Below are 24,281 nucleotides of genomic sequence, written 5' to 3' on the forward strand. Positions count from 1 at the left end.
CTTGGTTTTCTTGGAATGCCTTTCTACTATACTCTTGCATACTAAAGCGTATGCCATTTGATATTTCTGTTGATTAAACTAATGTGTTTTTTTTTTTTTTAGCTTGTCTACTTTTGGTGACCCAATGAAAACCTACAGTGTAGTGAGATGTTAACTGTCTTTGACCTTCACTGAACAAGTTTTGTCTTAACCCTTCTTTGAGCATCTTGTATGTCCCCAGTAGTCCTGTTCGGTGAAAAAATGAAAAACCTCAGGGTAAACACCCCCAAAAGGCTTTATTTTTTAAAAAATTTGATTCATTATTGTAGTATATAATATTGTTTTCATACATGTATACTTGAAACCAAATGAAAAAACAACAACAACAACAACAAACTGTCATAACATTAAACTATATAATCAGGTTGTCAACCAGTGCTTCTGCATCTCCAAAGTCTTCTCAAATCTCCTCTGGTTTCCAAATCTTGAGGCCTAATATGGCGGAAAGAGCCTGCAGATTTTTATATTCTTTACAATTCAGTCTTCAGCAACTTGAGAGCTTTCTTCATGTTGTCCAGCACTAATAAGGCAAAATTTTAAGTCAGAATGCCACTAGTGATTATATTGATAGAGTTAGTCAATCCCCAAACTTGGGTACTCTATTCATTGTTTGGTGAGGTGCTTTTTTCCTCATGGATGAACAGTTGATAACTTTATTGTCAAATTTTTCCCTGAAATTATGCAAGACAGCTTTTGTTGCATTCAGGTCTCTTTACCATATTCATTCCTTTCCAAATCTTCTCCACCCCCTCAACTCTAAAATAGTCCCTTTATAAATTCCACTGGCAGAAAATAATTTTGGCTACCTCAGAAGTAAATTGTGAATCATATACGAAATATGTTAGGTGTTTGTATCTATTACAACTTACTTTGGAAGTAGGTGGAACATAAGTTAAACATAATAGCAAACCAAGTCCTTTACACATATGAATTCATGTAACCATCACAAAACTATTAGTATTTTACATTATAGATGATGAAACAAGCACAGAGAAGTTGAGTTGCTCTAGATAACACAGCTAACAAGTGGTGGAGCTACTGCTCCAGAGCCCAAATGCTACTAGATCATTATTCTGTCTGTAGCAAGTCAAGAAAATGATTATTAAAATAAGATGTCCATGTGATAGGAACGGAGCATCTGCTTATTCATTCCTTCTATAAATACTAGTTTATTCTACAAGGTACTGTGATAGTACCTGTGCAAGATACCTGACTTTAAGGAGTCTAAAGTCTTAGATATTTGCTTTCATCTAGAAGAATGGCAAATACTTGAAATGTGGTACCCTCATCCTCCCAGTACCCCTTGTAGACATTGCTAATGGATCATGATAATCTTTTCTGCTGCTCAGATATAACCTCACAATCTTTCCCAACACAATGTTGTAGGTCTGTGCTGCCCAACAAAAATTACTGGGATTATGGAAATGAGTAGTGTCTGTGCTAGCGAGCACTTGAAATGTGGCTATTATGACTGAGGAACTACATTTTTTAACTTTAATTTTAATTAATTTAAGCAGCCATACATAGCTAATGGCTACCATATTAGAAAGCACAGTTCTAGGCAGCCACTACCACTAACTGACCTGAATTGCTTCCTAGGATGAAACCTAATTTTCTTCCTAGGAGTACTCATCAGATGCCACATTTAGGCACTTCATCTGCCTTAAGTCCAACTTTTTTCTCCAGTGGTTAAGCGCTTGGCTACTAACCAAATGGTTGGTGGTTCAAACCCACGAGCCACTCCATGGGAGAAAGATGTGGCAGTCTGCTTCCATAAAGATTTACAGCCTTGGAAACCTATAGGGGGCAGTTTTACTCTGTGCCATAGGGTCTCTGTGAGTCAGAATCGACTCGATGGCAGTGGATTTGGGATGCCTGTGTCAGGGAATGTGAGTGAGCAACTATTTAGATCCCTCTTTCCTATTGATTTTGAAAATTAAACTCAAATTCAACTTCAACAAGCTGGACTAAATTATTTCATTTTTGTTATTTGGGGAAAAAATAGCATATAGATTACTACAACTATTGCACTCAGTGTTTTGGTAGAAGAAATTCTATGTTGGAGCCCTGGTGGTGCGGTGGTTAAGAGCTCAGCTGCTAACCAAAAGGTCAGCAGTTTGAATCCACCAACTGCTCCTTGGAAACATTATGGGGCAGTTCTACTCTGTCCTTTAGGGTTGCTATGAGTCGAAATTGACTTGACGGCAATGGGTTTGGTTTTTGGAGCCTAAAAGAAACTTGAAAAGCAGCTAATGTTTATGTAAGGTCATAGGATTCTCTTAAAGAAGAAGACACATAATTAAATAATTCATCTCCAATTGAGATTAAAAAAAAACAAAACTGAGATGGAGAATGAGTGTGATTTGCCCAAGGACACAGGCTACATAGGGTCAAATTGATTCTCTGGTGTGCCAGAGCCCAGCTTTTTCTCATCTCCCCGTGTGGCCTCTAATTCCATTACTACAGCAATAAGAAAAAGAAAAAACCAAACCCGTTGCCACTGAGTTCCGATTCATAGCGACCCTATAGGGCAAGAGTAGAACTGCCCCATAGGGTTTCCAAAGAACACCTGGTGGATTTGAACTGCCAACCTTTTGGTTAGCAGCTGTAGCACTTAATTCACCATTAAGCCATCAGGGTTTTCCACTCCAGCAACAGGAATGTTGAAATGAGGTAAACTTACATAGTGCTAAATCTGAAGGCTCATAAGCATAGAGACGATTTGAGTATCTTCCAGTGATGTCGGCTCTAACGGTCAGGGATGGGTCTGCAAAGAAAATGCAAAAGCAATGGAGTGCTTTGTTTCCGAGTAGCCCCTTAATGCATGACAAGACTACACACCCTTGTCCTGTGAGAGGAACACTGTGTTCCCCAGTTCCCCTGAAGTTCTACTCCATCCCCTTTGCTTCCCTGCCTCCTCAGCCAGTAGCTCAAGCAGGCCGAGAACATTCAACAGCTGCACAGTGCTATTTGTGGACAATGTTATGAACCCTGCTATCATCTATAGCAACCTGACAACAGAATAATATGTATGGGGGTGGGGGGAGAAAGTTGGTTTTCTGGTGAAAATCTTGACAATCTCTGAACTCTTAAAGTGATTACATTGTAGTTGAAATGGGTTACCACAAACAACCTAGATCATTAGGAGCACACATCCAATGCCAGTTTTCAAAACAAAAGTTTCTTTAATGACTAAAAGAATGCAAGCCCTTAAGAATGGCAAAGGTGAAATAAGAATGTAGTGTCTCTACTTTTTACTTGATTGTTAGCTGCCTGCATTTTAAAAACAGGCTTAAGAGTCTTCTCTTACATTTACAGATATTTCTCTAGTTTTAAATCTATTTTTTCATGTTTAAGTTACCAAATCAATGAGAAAAAAGGTATTTTAAAAATAAGGTGCATTTAAAGGGGAGGTATCAGATTGTGGAGGAGTCTAAAAACTTTGCTTTTGAGAGAGATGATTGAAGGAGCCTGAGACATATGTCCTGAAAATGAGATGAAGAAGACGCGTAAGAACCATCTGCAAGTATGCAAAGTATATTGCTGGGACTTTGGGGTGTTGTTTCAGAAGGCAGGACAAGGAGCAAGAGATTACACATTACAATAAGCAGACATTCATTTGTTCAACAAGTACTTAAGACAGAGGACACGAAGACATGATCTAATCTTTGTAATAAGTCAACATACAAAAAAACAAACCCGTTGCCATCTAGTCGATTCCAACTCATAGCGACCCTATAAGACAGAGGAGAACTGCCAGCATAAAGTTTCCAAGGAGCACCTGGTGAATTCAAACTGCCAAACCTTTTAGGTAGCAGCCATAGCTTTTAACCACTATGCCACCAGGGTTTCCAAATCAAGACAAGACAGGCTTTTTTAACACCTGACCAGTGGTTGACAGCCCTAGCTGTACATTGGAATCACCTGGAGAGGCTTTAAAAAATACTGATGCTTGGCTTCCTTTCCCCTCTTCCTCCAAGATTCTGATTTAATTGGTTTGAGGTGTCCTGGATGGTGATTCTAGTGCAACCAGAATGGAGAACTACTGAGTTAGAGCAAGCTGCCTTGGAGTTGGCTCTTATTACTGAAGGTGTGGAATGTGAGTTACAATGGTCTCTGACAGGGATACTGTAAAAACAATTCTTGCACTGGATGTAACCAGATGATCTCTAAAGTCCCTTTAAGTTTAAGGATTCTAAATGTTCTAAAGGAGTTCCTAGGTGGTGCAAATAAAAATCGTCAACATGCTCAGCTGCTAACCCAAAGGTTGGAGGTTCAGATCCACCCAGAGGCACCTTGGAAGAAAGGTCTGGAGATCTAAATCAGCTACTGAAACCCCTATGGAGCGTAGTTCTACTCTGACACACAGGCAGCTGCCATGAGTCAGAATCAACTCACCTGGCTACTGGTTAAATGTTCTAAATCCTGACAAATATAAATTAGTCTCTAAAATTAGTGCTTTAGTTTAGACTTCTTCCTTTTTTTTGCTTTCACTTGTTTTTCTTTCACATGTTATACATTTAATTTCAACTTTGATGGATTATATAGGTGAACTATTTGACTAGAGTGAGTTCTGCTATGTGATAGATTAAATTATTGATTTTATCAAAGCCAGCCTCAATCCATTCATTCAATCATTCAACAAAAACGTATTGAGAAAAAAAAGAAAAACAAAAAACAAACAAACAAAAAAATGTATTGAGAAGTTACTTACACAGGGCCATGATAGGGATATGATAGTGAGTAGAAAAGATATGGTCCCTGGCCTTATATTCCCATGGAATATAAATAAATTTCAAGTATTTATTAATTTCTCAATAAATACAAAATTATAAGTGAGGGAAGTGCTACCAATGAGAGAACATGGGGCTACAAGAGCATACAGTGGGGATTTGACCAGATCAGTGAATGACAGTGATGACTGAGGACTTAACTACATGACTTGAAGGTGGGGAGAAAAGCAGGAACAGCTTTCCTGTAGAAGGAACAGCATATGGAAAGTACCAGAGAGAGGCAGGAGCATGGCTCCTTTGATTCCCGCCACCCCCCGCCCCCAGCTCATATTCCTAACTTTCCAAAAACGCTTATCAAAATTCTAACACATAAGTTGAAACTTTGATTGATTAAAAATAAATACAGGCCCAATGTGATTAGGAAAATGATCAATACATTTATAGGGTTAAGAGGAGTCTTCCTTCTCAAATGTATTTGTGGCAGAAATTGAAAAATCAGAATTAGCAGATGAGAAAAAATGTCATCCGTGGAAATAGAAGACTGAAAATATGTTGTGAAATTTAGAGAAATGTTATACTCCTTGCTAGAGTTAATTGGCCAAAGTGGGGCAGAGGGCGGGCACAGGGGAGGACAAAGGAAGGGATATGGCTGTGATTGTATAGCTTCAGGGTGTGCTTCATCTCATTGTTACTTCCACTTACCAACAAATATAATCCTGGGGACATATTGACCATCAGGGGAAAGGTGCTTGTCAGTCGTTTCATACTAGATTTAAAAACCAAACAAAATGAAAAAGCAGGTTTTAGTTTGTTTACTCTAGTTGTCAAACTTATTAATCCAAAAAAAAAAAAAAATGCATCTAATATCGGACCAGGCACCATAAGATAGCTTAAGACATATCTCTTCCATAAAGAATTTATAATCTAGATGAGGAGACAAGTTACATGCATGAAATAAGAGTAGAATGTGAAGCAAAATGGGAAGTAAAGAGCTGAATGTATGTGGTAATGAACAAAAGGTTCAAGAAGAAAGAAGATGGAAGAAGCTATAGTGTTTGAATGGAGAGCCCTGGATGCGCAGTGGTTAAGACCTATGGCTACTAACCAAAAGGTTGACAGTTTGAATCCACTAGCTGCTCATTGGAAACCCTATGGGGTAGTTCTACTCTGTTCCATAGGCTGCTGTGAATCAGAATCTCCTCATTGGCTATGGGTTTTATAGTGTTTGGAGGGAACCCTGGCGACACAATGGTTAAGTGCTAGACTGCTAACCAAAAGGTCAGCAGTTCGAACTCATGAGCTGCTCTGTGGGAGAAAGATGTGGCAGTATGCTCCCATAAAGATTACAGCCTTGGAAATCCTGCAGGGGCAGTTCTACTCTGTCCTATGGGATCACTGTGAGTCAGAATTCACAGCAACGGGTTTTGGTTTATAGTATTTGGGGCAGACATCTTGGATGAGGTAGGAATGAGATACCCAAACCCACCACCACTGATTCGATTCCAATTCACAACAACCCTATAGGACAGTGCAGAACTGCCTTATAGTGTTTCCAAGGCTGTAAATCTTTATGGAAGCAGACTGCCAAATCTTTCTCCTGCAGAGCGGCTGGTGGGTTCAAACCACTGACTTTTTCGTTAGCAGTCGAGTGTTTAACCACTGTGCCACCAGAGCTCCTTGGGATGAGATAGATTAATGAAAAAAGGAGAAGTCAGTTTTGGAGAAATAACAATAATAGGATTACCTTGAGCATTCATCCATCCATTTACCAATTCTTTATTTATTAGCACTTTAAAAATCTAGTTAGCAAGATACAGTGCTTATCTTTAATGAACGCACAGTCTATTGTAGGCTATAGGCAGGAAAACTGACGCTGAGGATCCGTGGGTGAAATGTTATATTAGAGGCTATGCAGGTGCAGTGGGCACCCAGAACAGGGCATTTGACAGAGTCTGTAGGTTTTTTAGTAGGGATTTCTGAAGTGGGTAAAGAGGAATCAATAAAAAAAAAATCAATAAGGATCAGTTCCATGAAAGGGAGAAGGCTACTCCAGGAAGGAGAAGAGCATGCCATTAGGCGTAAAGAGGAAAGGCATGGCACTTTCCTGTAGGACTGACCAAGTGCTTGGGAAAGACTGAGGTGCAAGGGATGTATGAGGGCAGTGGTGTGAGAAGATACTAGATAGCTGCTTCAGGGACCAGCTCATGAATGGCCTTGCACACCATGCCACAGAGTTTTCATTTATTCAGAAACAGATGAGTGCCCCCAAAGGGATGTCAGAACAGGTAGAATGATTCCAATTCTACCTCTTCAGTATTTACCCTGACAGCCATGTGAGGTTTATATTTGGTTCATCTTGTAGGCAAGGAGCCATTTACTAATACTGAAGTAAACTAGGCACAAGTGAAAATGTCTTATGGTAAAATAGTGTCCTGAGTTTATAAGGAAGTGACCAATAGCAGGGATATTTAGAAGTTAGAAGCACAGAGCTTCTTGACTGATTGGCTATTGGAGGTGAATAGGAGAGTCTAACTGGAGCCCTGGTGGCACAGTGGTTAAGAGCTTGGCTGCTAACCAAAGGTCAGCAATTCGAATCCACCAGCTGTTCCTTGGAAACCCTACGGGGTGTTCTACTCTGTCCTATAGGGTCGCTATGACTCAGAATAGACTCAAGCAATGGGGTTGGTTTGGTTTTTTTTTGGTTAATCTAGAAGAGGGCCACTTTTGATGAGTTAGGGAATAGAGAAAGAAGAGCCATTTGAAAAGGGCAGGGCAAGATGATACATTTAGTGCTGAACATGTTGAGCTTAAGCTTATTATGGGATATCTGGAACATGGTTGGGCCCACAAATTAAATGTTGTTGAGTGTTTGGGTAAGGTGGGGGAGTTCTCAGTGTGTAGGTATTGATTAACGGTGAGTACACATAACGCTGTCCAGACAGAATATAAATTATAAAAAGAGAAGTACATCAAGGACAGAGTCATCAAGTCAGTAACATTAAAGGGAGGAAAGAGGAAGGGAGCCTGTGGAAGGGAGATGAGGAAGAACTGCCAACCTGTGAAGAGGAAGAGACAGAAACAGAGAAAGGGAGGGAGGGACAGAGGGAAAGAGAAAACATAGGGTTAAGTAGAGCTGTAGTTTGTAGAACCTGTTTTTGTACTGAGTAGAAACAACACTTGCAAAGAAAGAAAACTTAAAAATCAGTTATGGCTATATGTGGACAGCCAGAGAGCTGCCCCTTCTTTGGAGAGAGGAGACAAGGGAAAAGAATGGGTTTGGAGCAGCCAGGACTGTAGGAGGGGCAGAGGACGTTTGTGTGTGTGCAGTAATTTGCAAAATGTAAAACCTTTCGATTATTACAGCAATAGAGAAAATCCTGATTGCCGGGGAATATTTCTCAGGCAACCTAAAATGACTAATTACTAAATAAAAGCATAGACATATAACGTAAATGATCAATAAAATAAAATATCTTTTCTCTTTCCAATCTATGAGATGGGATGTTTGGAATAGATCCCAGTTAATGTAGTATGACTAAGACATACAGGACTGGATGAACTGAATCATCCATTTCTGATAATGAGGCATGGAGAAATGTCAGTGAGGGTGAAAAGTAAACTTACCACTAGGTTGAGGAGGACAAACTGCTCTGCCAATTTCTGGATTTCTTTATTTTCAGCAAACACTTTCTTTAAAGCTATAATGAAATGAGCAGTCATCGAGTACCATATCATTATCGGTGAAAACCACTGTTCTCTGTTACATTCTAAGTTGAACTGTATTTTAATACAGTGCTCTACTTTGCCCTTTTAGCAAATGATCAGTGAAATAATATCTATGTCATTGACTACCTTTGCTTTTTTTTATATTCACTCATTCATTCATTCATTTATTCATTCGCTTACTTTTTTTTAGTCCATATTTACTGAATGGCTACTATGCAGTAGGCACTGTTCTATGCACTGGGGATGGAGTGTAAAACAAAGACCAACAATGTGCTTTCTTCATGGAACTGAAATGCTCGTATGGGAGACAGACCATAAACAAGTAAGTAAATATATAACAATTTCAGGTTGGGGATATGTACTCTGAAGAAAAATAAAGCGAGGGGCTTAGAAACTATGAGGAATTCAGGGAAGACTTCCCTGAGGAGGCGACATTAAGTGAGGGAGAGATCCATTCTAAGATTTACGGAGTAGATCACTCTAGGCAGAGGGAACTGACTGCAAGAGCAGGAGGCCTGAAATGGGCATGAACTTGAATGTTCGAGGAACAGCACTAGGGCCAGGCCAGGTAGTGTGGAGAGAGCAAGGGGAGAGTAGCAGGAATGGAAGGATAGGCAGGAACCAGATTAGATTATGTATTATTATTATTGTAGGCTATGGCCCCAAATTTGGATTTCATTTTACCTGTGATGAGAAGCCACTTGAGCACATGAGTGATAGGACTGGATTTGTGTTTAAAGGCTCATCCATGGAGAATCTGACTATAGAGAGACCATTTAGGTGGCCATTAAAGTATTCTAGGCAAGATGTGATGTTGGCTTGGACCAGGGTAGTAGCAAGAGTCAGCAGTTGAGTGTGGGCCAGACCAGCTATATAATATATAGGGCCTAGTGCAAAATGAAAATGCGAGCTCTTTGTGCAAAAATTATTAAGAGTTTTCAAAGTAGTGACAGCAAACCATTAAACCAAGTGTGGAGCTTTTCTAAGTGTAGGGAACTTAGCCGGTCCTAGATTTAGGATACATTTTGAAGATAAACCCAACAGGGTTTGCTGATGTATTAGATGTGGGATGTAATAAAAACAAAGAAGTTAAGGATAAACCCTAAAACTTGTTTTTCAAAATATGCACAAATGGTTAATAAAAATCATGTGGAAATATCCGAAGTTACTTTAAAACACATTTTTACTACATAAAATATGCCTTTTTATTCAACTGAGCTAGGTGTTAAGGACGCAAAGATGAATGATCTGAACTCTGCCCCTAAATCTAAAAACCTATAAAAGAAAATCATATTGTGAAGAAGAAATTACCTTGACTGTGCGGGCATTCATCCAGGTGATGAATAATCATCAAGGGTTTGTTGCTTTAAGAAACAAAGAGATTGAATAATTTTCGATGAGTAGGATTTCATGTATAGTTAAATATCACTAGGTGGTGCTCTTGAGAGTTTTGCCCAGAGTTCTTGTCTTTACCTTGTCTTGGATTTGTATAAAGCTTCTTCATATGTCTGAATCCAGAAGAGTTGATCACCCCAGCCTAGGACAAAATGAACCAGAATATTTAAAGCTATTATAATCTTAGACCTAAAGCTGTTGAAAAACAATGGTAAAAACTGGGATAGATATACACTCAGTACTAAAGAAGAAAAATCTCTGGAGAAAGTAGAAATAGATATAAACCATGATAAATCTACAAGGATAGATACCAAAATATATTCATCACACAAGTCTCAGTACCAAGAGTTAGGACATCTTTTCCAACAAAGCCGTGACTGGAAACCAACAAGAAGCGGATTCCTACCTCTGGAGAGGGTCTGGGGCAGTTTGAGTTGAGAGTCCTTTTTAGCTCCAGGTTTGACTGTGGTATCTTTGGCCAGAGTATAGGAGAGGGCCACAAGGAGCAAGAATGCTGACACTGATATCTTCTTCATGGCAAATCTGATATGGAAAACAAAAATATAAATGAGAAGTTAATAAAGCAAAAATGCATTAGCCATCTTGAATATCTTCAGATTGCCTTACAACAGTGGGTTACAACAGGAACTGAGGCTCTGCTGAGACTGAGCACATGTGATTGGAGTGAAAAGCTACCTTCCACAGGATTTTTCTAAGAATATGCAGTATGTGTGTCTGTCTGCCTGCCTATCTATCTATCCATCTCTATATAGATATAGAACCATATGATATACGTATAAAGATATAGATTTATATAGAGGTAGATATCTCTAGTCAGAATCGACTCAATGGCACTGGGTTTCTGGGGTTATCTCTATATAGATACAGATTGATATGGAGAAAATATATGTATATTTAATAGATAGATAGGTAGATATGAAGCCCTGATGGCACAGTGGTTAAGAGCTTGGCTGTTAACCCAAAGTTTGGCAGTTCAAATTTACCAGCTGGTCCTTGGAAACCGTATGGGGCAGTTCTACTCTGTCCTGTAGAGTCACTATGAGTTGGAATCAACTCCACGGCACACAAAAACAACATATATGTATATATAAAACCCATTGGTGTCGAGTCGATTCTGACTTATAGAGATCCTATAAGACAGAGTAGAACTGGCCGATACGGTTTTCTAGGCTGAAATCTTTACAGGAGCAGATTGCCAGGTCTTTTCTCCCACGGAGCAGCTGGTAGGTTCAAACTGCCAAAGTTTTTGGTTAGCAGTGGAGCTTTTAACCATTGCACCAACAGGATACATATATATGTATATATAAAAGCCAAACCTGTTGCCGTCGAGTCCATTCTGACTCATAGCAACCCTATAGGACTGCCCCATAGGGTTTCCAAAGAGTGGCTGGTGGATTTGAACTGCCAACCTTTTGGTTAGCACCCATAGCTCTTAAACACTTCGCCATCAAGGATCACTCTCTCTAGTAAAACCTGTGAGAGCAGGAACCTGTGTAAGGCAGCAACCTGTCAGAGAAGGAACACTCAAATATTTTCCACTAAAACAAGTGATACAAAAGTGGTAAGATAGCACCCTATTAAATGCAGAAAAGTTGGAAGACCTGGAAAAACAAGGCAGTCCACTCTCACAGCTTTCACTGTATATGAATGTACACTCGTAGTAAAGGGAATTTATATTTAAATACTATGTTTAAAAATTATAGTTCTTGAAGGCACCATAAGGGTTACCTCCTCTTTCCCCCCTACCTACTGCCTCATTTTATAAATGAAGAATCTGAACCTCAGAGAAAGAGAAAAAAGACTTATGAGATGGGCCCAGAACTAAGGCTTCTGGGTCTTGCCGTTTTGCAGTGCTGGTTGCCATCTTCTCACCCTGAGACAATAACCCTAAACATACATAGCTAAGATGGGGACATTGCAATTAAAGAATGAGAATTGAGTAAAATGATTGCCTGTTTTATTTAGAACCTGCCAGCTTTGTCACTTAAATGGTGACTTGCACCACAAAATTCTGTCCTTAGTGTGACATGGATGCAAACTCTACGTTAGCTCTGAGTTGAGTAGAGTACATCAATGCTAATTCCTTCCAGTGATGTAATTCTTTGGCTCTCTATCCTGGTCTGCACGGATAGGTGGCTGTGGCATGCACCTTAATGTACAAAACATTCTATGTGACTCATAACACAGAAAAACAAACCCCATGGTGTCTCTTTGTCAAATTCTTTTTTCCTTTCCAGTACTCCACAATCAATTCTTAGGAAAAGTTACACTCCTGCTGGAGCAGAGGCCTGTGGACAGGAAAGTGAATGGCAAGAGAAGATCTATGATGAGTGAAGGAGTGAGCTAGCTAGCAAAGCGAGTTAGTTGCATTAACAAGTCAGTAAGATTATCCAGGGGCCATAAAATGTAAGGCTGGTGACAGAATTCTAGTAAAGCTGGATACGGAAATTACTTAAACAGAAATATGAAACTATAGCACCTAACTCTAATATTGGTGTAGGTTTTGAATGAAATCAAATAAATTCTGCAAAGGAAGCCCAATAGGCTATCATTTTTTAGTGTCTGTAAGGGGGAAAGTTTCTCATGATCTGATAGCCTAAATGGAAATCTTTGCTAAATATTAGCAAATTAAAAAAAAAAAAAAGGCCCTTGCTAAGTTACCAAATCCAGATGGTACCCAGTATTAAACTCACTAATTATTTTCCAATCATAGTATATTGCCACAAACTGTCTTAAAAAATACAAAAGCAAAAAGCTGGGAGATACTTTCTTCATTTACTATACCCATAAAGATGCAGAAATGCCAATAAAACTTTTGTTTCCTAGCATTCTACACAGAGCCCTGGGGGTGCAATGGTTAAGTGCGCTTGGCTGCTAACTGAAACGCTGAGTGTTTGAACTTACCAAGCAGCAAAAAGACCTGGTGATCTGCTCTCAGAAAGGTAACAGCCTAGAAAACCCTATGAGGCAGCTCTACTCTGTCACGTGGAGTTGCCCTGAGTTAAAATCGACTGAATGGCACCTAACAGCAACATTCTGCAGAAACAGTTCAAACGTACTAAACCCACTGCCCTCGAGTTGATTCCGACTCATAGCGACCCTACAGGACAGAGTAATACAGGTCAATAATACCCAGCCTTCTGATTATGCAGATTTCTATTTAATGTAATAATAATAATAAAAAATTCTCTGTGAGAATAACTGTACTTTTGAAATATTAATTGAGTCAGAAATACATCATGGCAAATAACTGCTTTGAATTTATTAATTAGTATTTATCAACATTTGACTATGTATTTTATTCATAACAGCATCTGTACACATTTGAAAAAATAGTAGTAAATTGGTTGTGAAGCATTTTACTTACTTAGTCCACTGACAGTTCTCCCTGGGCAAGTGGCTATTAGAACCCTTAAAATAACTCCGGTTTTCAGGTTGGAACTACTGATATAATACACGTGTTTTATGGCAGGATAACTCAAGGAAGCCTAACATAAATCCTGCTGTGCAAACATCCTGCTCTGGGGTACTTTCTGAGATTCTGTCTGCACGTTTTCCTAATCTGAATAGACCCTGCTCTGCAAACTTCCTGCATAAACCCCCTCAAAACAGGATGCTAACTGTGGAAGATATTGATAATTTGGAGACACACACACAACACCCTACAAAACCAGCATTTTTGCTGGTCACTTTATCCCTGGTCTTCTTGTATTTAACAAGGAGTGAACTTACATGAGGTTTTGGTGTTCTTATTCATAAATGCTTCCGGAAAGCAAGATGGGAGAAGCAACAAGAATATCTTTACACCAGATAAAGAACACTGTTTTCTAATTAGCAATAATACATTTCAAGTGGGCAATCTGAGCTGCGTTTCACAGTTGAGGAGCCTGTGGGCCTGGGTTTTAGCCAGCAGAAGAGAAGCAGAGTGGTGACTAAGGAAATCCCTGGGTGAGCTGGCACTTTCCCAGGCTTGCAAACTCCTAGAGTTCACCCAACCTTAAACCTCTTGTTTCCTAAAGGAGAAATCATTACTTTGAACCAGCTTGGGAAAGTAACACCTTGTCAGCTCAAACCTCCCCACCCCACAGTGGCCCAAGAAAGCAGTAGGTGGAAATTCCATTTTGCCCTCTCTACATTCCACCTCATTGCCCTTAGAGCTACCTCACTCTTCTCTGCTTGCTGATTACTGGCAACTTTCCACAACAGCCAGAGGCCAAAGCTCATTCTAGCAGGTGCCCTTCTGAAGCTATTGCGAGGAGTCTTACCTGTATTTCCCCACCCACCTGCCTTGTGCGAGCAGCCAGGATGCGGTCCCAAAGTCAGACTGTGCCACTGCAGCCTGAGCCTCTATTTATGCTCCAGAGCACACCTCAATCCCACCCACTAATCCTGTATTTACATGTCGCTAACTCAACTCGGAAACTAACCTTCCTTTTTGCCCCAAATGGTTGTCTTCCCTGGACTAAAGAGTTCTTTGTTTTTAATACTACGTTGCAAAAGGTATACTGTTCAGTACGCATGCTTTTAACTGTTTGTGAAAGTATATTGTAAAGATACTTGAAAAAGCTGGGCAGAATGCCAAATCCAGGTAAGCTTTAAATGAAGACGTTTGATTTGCCTGAAGGCTGATCTGTCTTTACCTGATTGGATGGGGTTTGTGGTTTGTAGATTTTTTTTCTCCCCCTTGGGCAGATTGCCTTTATTTAGTTGAAAACCCACAAGAAGTGATTCACAATTGTAACCCCCCCAGTGATATTATGTGCTATAATGCTCCATTAGGATAGAAATGATTTTCCATGATATACTTCCCTCTTTCTGGCAAACGAAATGTATGCTCACTATAGGTATTAAAAAAAAAAAATCTAGCACCATATAATATTTCAAAACTGAGAAAGTTATTGAAAAAAGGCATCCGAACACTGTGAGCTCATAATAATTACCACTGAATACGTGCGGCAACTTCCTTCCAAAGAGTTCAAACACATTTCACATATTTTCTCATTTGATGGCAAACTTTACTGTTAGGTTTGCAGGGAGCCATCTACCTATTTTTCAGACCTAGAAACTAAGGTCTGCAACTGTTTTTTCTTTTTTTTTTTTACTCAAGAGCATGCAATTAATTACTAAGGACTTTAAGACCGGACTTGTATTTTCTCTGAGACTCCTGCAATTCTGTTTTATTCATGAAGCTGTACGAAATCCTTAACAGTTCGGAATGAGGAAATCTTTAACAACAGAAAATTAACTAATGAGATACAAGCCTTATAAAAGTAACTTTTTAAAATGAGCTACTATAGTATTTCAAAAAGGTTTCGAAGTATCTTTTTTTTTTTTTTAATAAAGCCTTAAAATCTGTGGACAAAATAGTGATTCCCCAGATGCTGAATTTTCATTCCACTCTACGTAAGTCTGCAGAGATAATTTCTTTAGGAGTTTGACTGAAAACAATGATTTGACCTAAACTCTTAAAGCTGGAAAGGTCTGTATATAGAACCTTTGTCTATTCAGCCCTTAGATTACTGGGCTCAACCCCTCCATTTTGTAGATGAAAAAATGAAAATGTCAAAAATTAAATGACCTGCCGAAGGTCCCCAGGACTAGTTTGGGGCAGAGTGGGGACCAAAGCCTGCATCTCTTCCCATCTTTACCTGCCAAGAGTGGAACATGGATGAAATTTGAGACCAAAAGATTCCAATCAGAGTCCTGCTACCAGGTGCTCACTCACCGATGATCTCAGAACATCATTGAATATCTCTGAAACTTCAGTGTCCTTATCCATAAAACGGAACATCACACATGGCTGTTGTATTAAATGAGTTAAGGAAAGAGAAGATTCTGGATAATTACAAATATCTCTGGTCATTGTAATTAAATATAATGATGTAATGATTTCCTAACTGTTCTGTCTGTGCCTAATCCCTTGTCCATAAAACCCAGAATGGATCATGATGGCCAACACATAGCAAGAAGGCAGTAATTACAGAACAGATTGGCCATAGACCATGGCTGCTCTGACCTTCGTGTGAGGCAACTAGGGTTTTGTAGATGGTATGAGAATGCCTGGAGATAGGTGGATAAAGGTTTTTCCTTACATATTATCAAACTTTATTGCTTCCAACAATGATGCTATGTGATCAGTCTTTGGAATTTGTCTGATTTTGTAAGAATCTGTTGCTATTAGGTAGATAATTTTGATTTCCTATTTCTGAGTAGAACTTGATAATGTGACCTGTGAAATAATGTTTGATGAGTAAAACAAACTTGTTACTATTGACATTAACAATGGTTGCACTTGATTAAATGGGTTTCACACTATTGTCTTTTAGACATTTGTGTCATTTATAGTGTTGGAATCTTTTATTCAAGCAGATTTTTAAGTATGTTATTTTCTATTTTTGAGTAAAATTTGGAGACATAATAACAATAACTAGCATTTATTGAGCAACAGCTATGCACTAGGTACTTGCCTAGATACTCAAATAAATAAAATTATTTTTTTCACCAAATATTTATGACACCTATTTTTGTAGCAAGTATACCATGATTGAAGGTAATGGTTAAAGTGTGTTTGACTGCTAACTGAAAGGTCAGCAGTTCGAACCCTCCAGCTGCTCCACGAGAGAAAGTTGTGGCAGTTTGCTTCTGTAAAAATTTACAGCTTTGGAAACCCTATGGGGCAGTTCTACTCTGTTCCATGGGGTCTCTATGAGTCGAAATTGACTCAGTGGCAATGGGTTTTGTTTTTAAAGATATAAAGATGAAAAAAGATATGGTCAGTTAATGAGGTAGCCAGACAAATAAATAGATAATTGCAGTGTGGGAAAAACAATAAAGTTTAAGACATTGTCCTTGCCATAAGGTTACTTACAATCTGATTGAAGAATTAAGATAGAACCCTATTAAAAATTAACCATCTACTTGAGCATAGAATGCCACAAGGGACAGGCAAGTGGTATAGACAACAGATGTTATTATTTTTCAGTGAAGGTAGAGATTACTATCCTTTAGAAGGCGTTGAGTGGGAATCGACTTGATGGCAACTGGTTAGAATGCTCAAGTCAGTTGTAGAAAGCAAGATTTCCAGATAGATCCAGTGATATAACCAAAAAACCAAACCCAGTGCCGTCAAGTCAATTCCGACTCACAGCGACCCTATAGGACAGAGTAGAACTGCTCCACAGAGTTTCCAAGGAGCGCCTGGTGGATTTGAACTGCCGACCCTTTGGTTAGCAGCTGTAGCACTTAACCACTACGCCACCAAGGTTACCCAGTGATATAGAATTTGCAAAATATGTTTGTGGGATATTGTACTGGAATCATCTAGCTGGAGTATGACTCATCTGGATAGCTCATAGACAATAGGGTTGAAAGGTGTTTTGGGCTATTTGTCTGGGGCCTTGAATATAGTTTTAATGAGTTTAAAATTCATCCTCAAGAGGGAGTGCTGTGTGGTGATTAAGAGGGCAAGCTGTAGATTCAGATTGCTCTGAGTTCAAATCTGGCTTCATTACAATTATATACTACCCCAGGCAGGTTACTTAACCTCTCATGCTTGTCTCACTTATCAACAGGGATAGTAAGACTGACTTTTTTGGGTCTGTAGAATGATTATGTACGATAATACAGGTTAAGTGCTTACAAGGGTACATAGCACATAATAAGCACTCAAAAATATTATTTATCATTATAGAATATATCACTTGCTTCTTTGTATTACAATCATTTAGGTCTCAGTTGATTAGCTCCATGATAGCTGAATCTTAATTGATTTCTCTTTGATCTAAAGCTTATCACCAGGCTTAAACTTTCAATGCATATTTGCAAAAAATAACAACCTCAGCAGGTTTATTATTTTCTTTTAAAAATAAGCTCAGATGAGTGTACATAATTAACCCAAAGTTGAAAAGCTAATAAGAGAGAGAGAGGACCTAAAAATTGCCCATAACTGCTGATCATTACTCCAGTATTCCTTTCAGTCCACCAAGTCACCTTCTGATGTCAGGAATTGATGTGCTAAACCTGTAAGTGAATGTTAATCTCACAGAGCTGAAAGTATGAATAAGTTTTTGTACTTAGAAAGTTTCCCTCTAAAGGAAACTTTTCAAAATGGCAAATCAAGTTGTTGAGCAAGAAAGCTCTCCCCAAACTCTGGCTCAGAGAAGCAGACGCATAAAGAAACAGTCACACATAAGTGTTTTGACATACAGGAAGAGCTGATTTCCATTTGAGTTTCTGCTTTATGTCTTAGAAGGGTTTTTGTGCATAGAAATAATTGTTTCCAGCTTCCTGGGGTTTAGTTGATAATCAGAGCATTAAAGTTGAAACTTTAAAACTTAGTTCTTCCTAAATCTACTAGTTTTAAGTTTAAAATAGGGAGTTATAGGGACAGAGGAATAAAAAGTAAGTTGAAATATATAAAAAATTCAAAGTAATTTCCCCATGACTCCTTATCTTTTTGAAGATGGGCATTTTTAAAGGAAGCATTAATGTCATTATTTTGGAATTTAAAGTGAACAATCTCAGTAAATACTTAAAACTTCCCATTGAAGTGATATGTTACTAATGAATTTGGACAGACTGAAGATGGGTCATTTTTTTAAAAAAAAGATCTTGGTCTACTAACTACTATAGCCACATACGAAAGTAGGATTTTATATGCATACATTAAGGAGACGTGTCCTTAGCAGCTGGAATCTGACCCTAGAGTCAATATTGTTAGATGACAAATCCACTCCTTAGGGTGTGGCATTGAACAAGCAGACTTGCTGTCAGAGCCGTCATGGCTCTTTAAGTGTGGAAATGACTCTTTTTTAAAGCTTAATTCTACCTTCTGAGATAGCTTTACTTTGACTTAAATTCTATGAAATTTCTTCTGTTATTTTCACCTTTAAAAACTGTATCATTGTTTCCTATCAAATGTAAACAGAAGCCAGTGTGGTCATGACTAGAGTTTTCTATCTTATTATCTAGCTGTCTGTATACTGAAATGGTAGGTGTTTTCTAAAAGAGAAAGTGGTACATGAATACCAATGTAATATGGAAATAAATACATATCAATATTATCGTGGTAAAAAAATATATATATAACACATGTTATACTATATCATATAATATAATACTTCAAATTTTGTGGCTTTTTCTCTAAAAAGCCAAAACCTATAAATTTTAATCTTTTGGAAAAGCAAGTCAAAACTACAACAGGATACCATCTCACCATGATGTTACTGGCATGAATCAAAAAAAACCCTAGAAAATAACAAATGTTGGAGAGACTGTGGGGAGATTGGAACTCTTATGCACTGCTGGTGGGAATGTAAAATGGTACAACCACTGTGGAAAACTGTATGGTGCCTCCTTAAAAAGCTAGAAATAGCAATACCGTATGATCCAGCAATCCCACTCCTAGAAATATCCTCTAGAGAAATAAGAGCTGTTACATGTATAGACATATGTACAACCATGTTCACTGCAACATTATTCACAACAGCAAAAATTTGGAAACAACCGAAGTGCGCATTAGCAGATGAATAGATAAACAGCTTACGGTCATACACACAAGGGAATACTATGCAATGATAAAGAACAATGATGAATCCCTGAAACATTTTACAGCATGGATGAATCTGGAGGGCATTAAGCTGAGTGAAATAAGTCACAAAAGGACAAATATTGTATAAGACCGCTATTATAAAAGCTTAAGAAAAAGTTTACACACAGAAAAAAAGTCTTTGGTGGTTATGAGGTGGGGAAGGAAAATCACTAACTAGATAGTACACAAGTGTTAACTTTGGTGAAGGGAAAGACAATACACAATATAGAGGAAGTCAGCGCGGCTTGACCAAGGCAAAGTCATAGAAGCTTCCCAGACACATTCAAACACCTCTAGGGACCGAATTGCTGGGGATCATAGCCTTGGAAGACATCTAGATCAATTGGGATAACATAGTTCAGAAAGAAAATATTCTACATCCTACTTTGGTGAGTAGCATCTGGGGTCTTAAAAGCTTGCAAGTGTTCATCTAAGACATAACTATTGGTCCCATCTCATCTGGAGCAAAAAGGGAATGAAGAAAATCAAAGACACACACAAAAATATGAGTCCAAAGGACTAATGGACCACGTACAGACACACAGCCTTCACCAGTCTGAGCCCAGAAGAATTAGTGCCTGGCTACCACTACTGACTGCTCTGACAGGAGTCACTCTAAAGAGTCCCGAACAGAGCAGGAGAAAAATGTAGAACAAAATTCAAATTCACAAGAAAGATCAGACTAAATGGTCTGACAGAGACTGGAGGAACCCCCGAGACTATGAACCCCTGGACACCCTGCTAACTCAGAACTGAAGCCACTCCTGAAGTCTACCTTTCAGCCAACGATTAGATAGGCCTACATAACAAACAATGACACACAAAAGGAATATGCTTCTTAGTTCAGTCAAGTTTAGGAAACCAAATAGGCAACACCTGCCCAAAGCAGAGATGAGAAAGCAGGAAGGGACAGGAAAACTGGATGAATGGACGTGGAGAACTCAGGGTGGAAGGGAGGAGAGTGCTGACATATTGTGGGGATTGCAACGAATGTCACCAAATAATTTGTGTATAAATTTTTAAATGAGAAATGAATTTGCACTGTAAAATTTCCCCTCAAGCACAATAAAATAAAATAATTTTAATCTTTTGAACTCACAGCAGAAAACACATTTTACTATTAAACAAATGGGCTCAAAAGGAAAGTCGTTAAAGAGTAATAAGAAACTTTCCAAGATACCAACTTTTCGTGTATATAATTGAATAAATTTCTTGGGAGATCAAAATGTCCTTTCTGTAATCTATGATTCCAAATTTGCCTTTAGCGACTGTGTTTGCGTGTCTTTTATACCAATTGAATGCATCTTTTATTCCAATTGATTCTGTGATATTGTTTCTCTGATTTCAAAAATTAGAGCTTGGGTTTAAAAAAAAAAAAAAAAAGAAAGAAACAACCAATATCTGGGTTTTCAAAAAGCTAACTGCAATGATTGTTATTTAAGGAAATACGATCACCAATTTTTTCATAAATTGATCTTTTTTGGGATACTTTGGATTATCCAATTTTTATGTTTAATGCTTAAAATTAAGTACCAATGACGGAGTAACACGTACTTATGTTCCCAATGTTCTTCTGTTTGCATGTGTTTCCCATCTGACTCATTCTGTAATAAATCTTCTCTCACAGTCTTCAGCAATAGGTCAGCCCAGAAAGCAAACAGAAAGGAAACTTGTTCCATTTACTTTCTTCCTGATTTCTTCAAGACCTCGTCAGCGTTTCAAGACTAACCTTCCCTGTGTTCAACACGTTGCATTTCCTCTAATCTGTACTTATAGTAGAAGAGCATATTTGTCTATTATTTATCAGCTTTTAGGCTCTGCATGATGGAGGTAAAACAAGTTCCAATTCAGTGAATAAGTAGGATGTAATTTTAGAAGTGTATCTTAATTACAGTTAAACCAGTTTTCTATTATGCCCATTTTACACTGGATTGCCAAATAAAAGACTCATTTAGTGTAAGTAAATCTACCAACTGATTGCTGTAACGTTAAACTGCTTGATGAATTTGGTGAATCTCTTGAGGCTGCAAGGATGGCTTGAGGGATATCTGAATTTATCCAGGGCATGAAATACAGATATCCATGGATTTTCATATGTAATCATTAAGGTCTCTCGGTTTAAGATACTAGAATTAACACTGGTATGGTTTTGGGGTTTTAAGATACATAACTATAGGAACTTTTTAAAAATTTCAAATGAATATATTGTCATCTTATTCATGATTTGAAAATTATTTTTGGCCGATTTTTTCACTAGTCCTACTTAGACTCACTTTATACTGCTCTTAAATAAAAATATTTCCTCATGCTGCTTTCAAAAGAATTGTATGTGGCCTGTCCTAAATGTGTATCATTTACAGTTCAGATTAGTTTAGAAAAAAGGGATTGGTGACTTTCTGAAGATGGGGAAGGAAATAAAGCAGTAAAACTGAAAATTATCATAAAAAACTTTGAAAGTAGATGTTCATGTATCTGTCCTAAATTGTTATTAATAATGATAGCTATGATTTTTGAAGTTTTATCATGCTGTTAATTTATTAAACATGATATTCTCAAAATGTAATTTGCCATATTTTCTTTATTCTTTGCAGTGAATTGGTTGCCATGATTAGACCAGTTTTCTTTCAGCATCATTTGTCAACTTTTATCATAAGCTTGTCCTGCATAATTTTGTCAATTAGAGTCATTTAGATAGTTTTGTACTACTGGACTACAGAAAAGTATATAAAACCAAACCCGTTGCCGTAAAGTCGATTCTGACTCATAGTGACCCTATAGGACAGAGTAGAACTGCCCCACAGGGCTTCCAAGGAGCGGCTGGTGGATTCGAACTGCCAACCTTTTGGTTAACAGCCAAGCTCTTAACTGCTACTTTACCAGGGCTCCAAAGTATACAAAAGGACCTGAAATAATCGCTTAGAGATCATTAACTACGGCATAAATTTTAGGCAGAATTAAAAAAAAAAAAAAAACTTTCATAAGTAAAAATGAAATCTATATTCCTAATGTTTGTGGTTTTGTTTTAAATCATTTTATATGCTGCTAAATTTTGGCAAAACTGTCTCCCTTTGTTGACTAACTACATGTGCTGAGCTAGAGTAAACCAGAGACCATGTGTGAAGTAATACAGTATTTATTCTGGCATATATGCTTCAAGAAACATTAAACTTGAAAACCCTAATTGCCAAAGCATATCACACTAGAAACAACAGCACGTTCTGTGACATCTTGTTACTCCGAACCACTACAGGTTTCAGTGGAAGTAAAGACCAAGACTAGTACGCAATTTTTTAAAATGACAGATTTTGCAAGGAAGCTTCGCACACCATTCTGAGGTTTTAATTTTGTGGCCATTTCCCCTTTTCTAAAGCACTCTGGGAGAATATTTCAGGTTAGGCAATAACCCAACAAGGATTTATTAAACACAGAAGAAGGAAGTTACCAGTGCAAAAGAGGTGCCCAGGGGGGCAGTTTTTGCTAGCTGATTGCCGGAGTTCTAGAGTGCTGGAAAAGTACAAAGAGTTTTATATTTTATTTCCAACCACAGGTCAGCATCAAAGATATGGCCACAGGCATGCATTGTGTGGTCTGTCTTGTCCCAGAAAGAAGTAATTCCAGGGTCATACCTGTACCCAGTGCTTAATGCAAGAGAAAAGAAACGATTGTGCCTCCTCCACTTAACAACATGACCCTGATGGCCCCTGGCTCCTCCTCGGACCTTCAACATCTGTTCCAGCAACCAGGCTTGATATCCTCAAAGCTTCTCTTCCAAGGATGCCAGTGTGATCACTAGGCACAGTGCTGTTATGACGAGAAATTATATAAACCAGAGTGAAGGCAGGGCTTTCCCATATCTTTCTTCTCTTGGCACAATACCACTGGGATCCTAAAAAGAGTTATCCCTGCACCTTCTCAGTGCTAGAGCAGGGCAAAGTGTTGTCCTTTGACATCCTGGGAAAGTTTCCCTTTTATAGAGTGATAATGGAATGAGTTCAGATCCTCCCAGAGAGTATCAGGGTGATGTTCCGCTTTCACCACCCTGTTTGGTAGACTTGGTGTACTCTGATCTAAGAGAAAAAGCCCGCTAATCTACCTCAAAACTCAGTTAATGACAACCCTGTGGATCCAAGGGTCTGATCCTCAAGCCCGATCTGCAACTGATCATGGGGATGGCACAGAACTGGGCAGCATTTCGTCCCATTGTGCATGAGGCCGCCACAGGTAGGGGGTCAACTTGACAGCACCCAGCAGAATGACATATTCTGATAATTAAAAAAAAAAAAAGCAACGGTTTATTTTTTATTTCTAGAAGTTTTTTTCATTCTTTCTCAATCCCCCTGTTTATTTTTTATAACATTCTACCTTTGATAGAGGAGTGCAAAATCTTTTTGTTTTGCTTGTTGGCTCTCTCTTGGTGGGATGTTTTTCTTCACATGGTCCATACTTTTTATTTGGCCTCATCTTCTGTGGGGATTATTCCACACGGATTATTTTTCTGTAGGCGTTCAGGGTGGTACCCTTTGGTCCAGGGCAATTTTTATGTTAATTGCTCTCTAGAAAATTCCTTAACAAGGATAGTGTAAACTTAGTTTCCACACCCACGTATAGGACAGGCTTAGAGTTTTGTTTTTCACAGGAGAATGTTCAGTTTTATTGTGGTTCGCTTTACCAGGTCTCTGAAAGAGACATGTTTCTTGGCCACTGGATAGAATTTTCTGTTCCTCTTTTTCCAGAGGCCCTAGTTTCAGTAGAGCTCTCTTTTAGCCCCCATACCTAAC

General features: G+C 38.5%; 1 protein-coding gene across 4 annotated transcripts; it reads right to left on the reverse strand.

Moving 5' to 3' along the window:
- Positions 1-145: 145 nt before the first annotated feature.
- AGR2 (anterior gradient 2, protein disulphide isomerase family member) lies at positions 146-14,383 on the reverse strand. Of its 4 annotated transcripts, none has more exons than XM_049893281.1 (8): positions 14,342-14,383; positions 10,300-10,436; positions 9,972-10,035; positions 9,810-9,862; positions 8,397-8,470; positions 5,475-5,538; positions 2,723-2,806; positions 146-559 (listed from the first exon to the last, which is right to left on the reverse strand). In XM_049893281.1, the coding sequence occupies exons 2-8, from the start codon at positions 10,427-10,429 to the stop codon at positions 510-512; spliced, it is 519 nt and encodes a 172-aa protein (XP_049749238.1). In that variant the 5' UTR covers positions 10,430-10,436; positions 14,342-14,383; the 3' UTR covers positions 146-509. The 4 variants fall into 4 exon arrangements, with proteins under 4 accessions (XP_049749238.1, XP_049749236.1, XP_049749234.1 ...); XM_049893279.1 differs by lacking the exon at positions 14,342-14,383 and adding an exon at positions 14,198-14,320; XM_049893277.1 differs by lacking the exon at positions 14,342-14,383 and adding an exon at positions 14,180-14,320.
- Between the last annotated feature and the right edge of the window lie 9,898 nt (positions 14,384-24,281).

This window comes from Elephas maximus, chromosome 8 (genome assembly GCF_024166365.1).
Source record: "Elephas maximus indicus isolate mEleMax1 chromosome 8, mEleMax1 primary haplotype, whole genome shotgun sequence".
Taxonomy (NCBI): Eukaryota; Metazoa; Chordata; class Mammalia; order Proboscidea; family Elephantidae; genus Elephas; species Elephas maximus.

Coding starts and splice junctions, on each gene's coding strand:
- AGR2 (XM_049893281.1), bottom strand. CDS start 10,429: ATGAAGAAGATATCAGTGTCAGCATTCTTGCTCCTTGTGGCCCTCTCC. Junction 10,036..10,299: donor GCCCCAGACCCTCTCCAGAG/GTAGGAATCCGC, acceptor ATTTTGTCCTAG/GCTGGGGTGATCAACTCTTC. Junction 560..2,722: donor GCCTTCAGATTTAGCACTAT/GTAAGTTTACCT, acceptor TTGCCTTATTAG/TGCTGGACAACATGAAGAAA.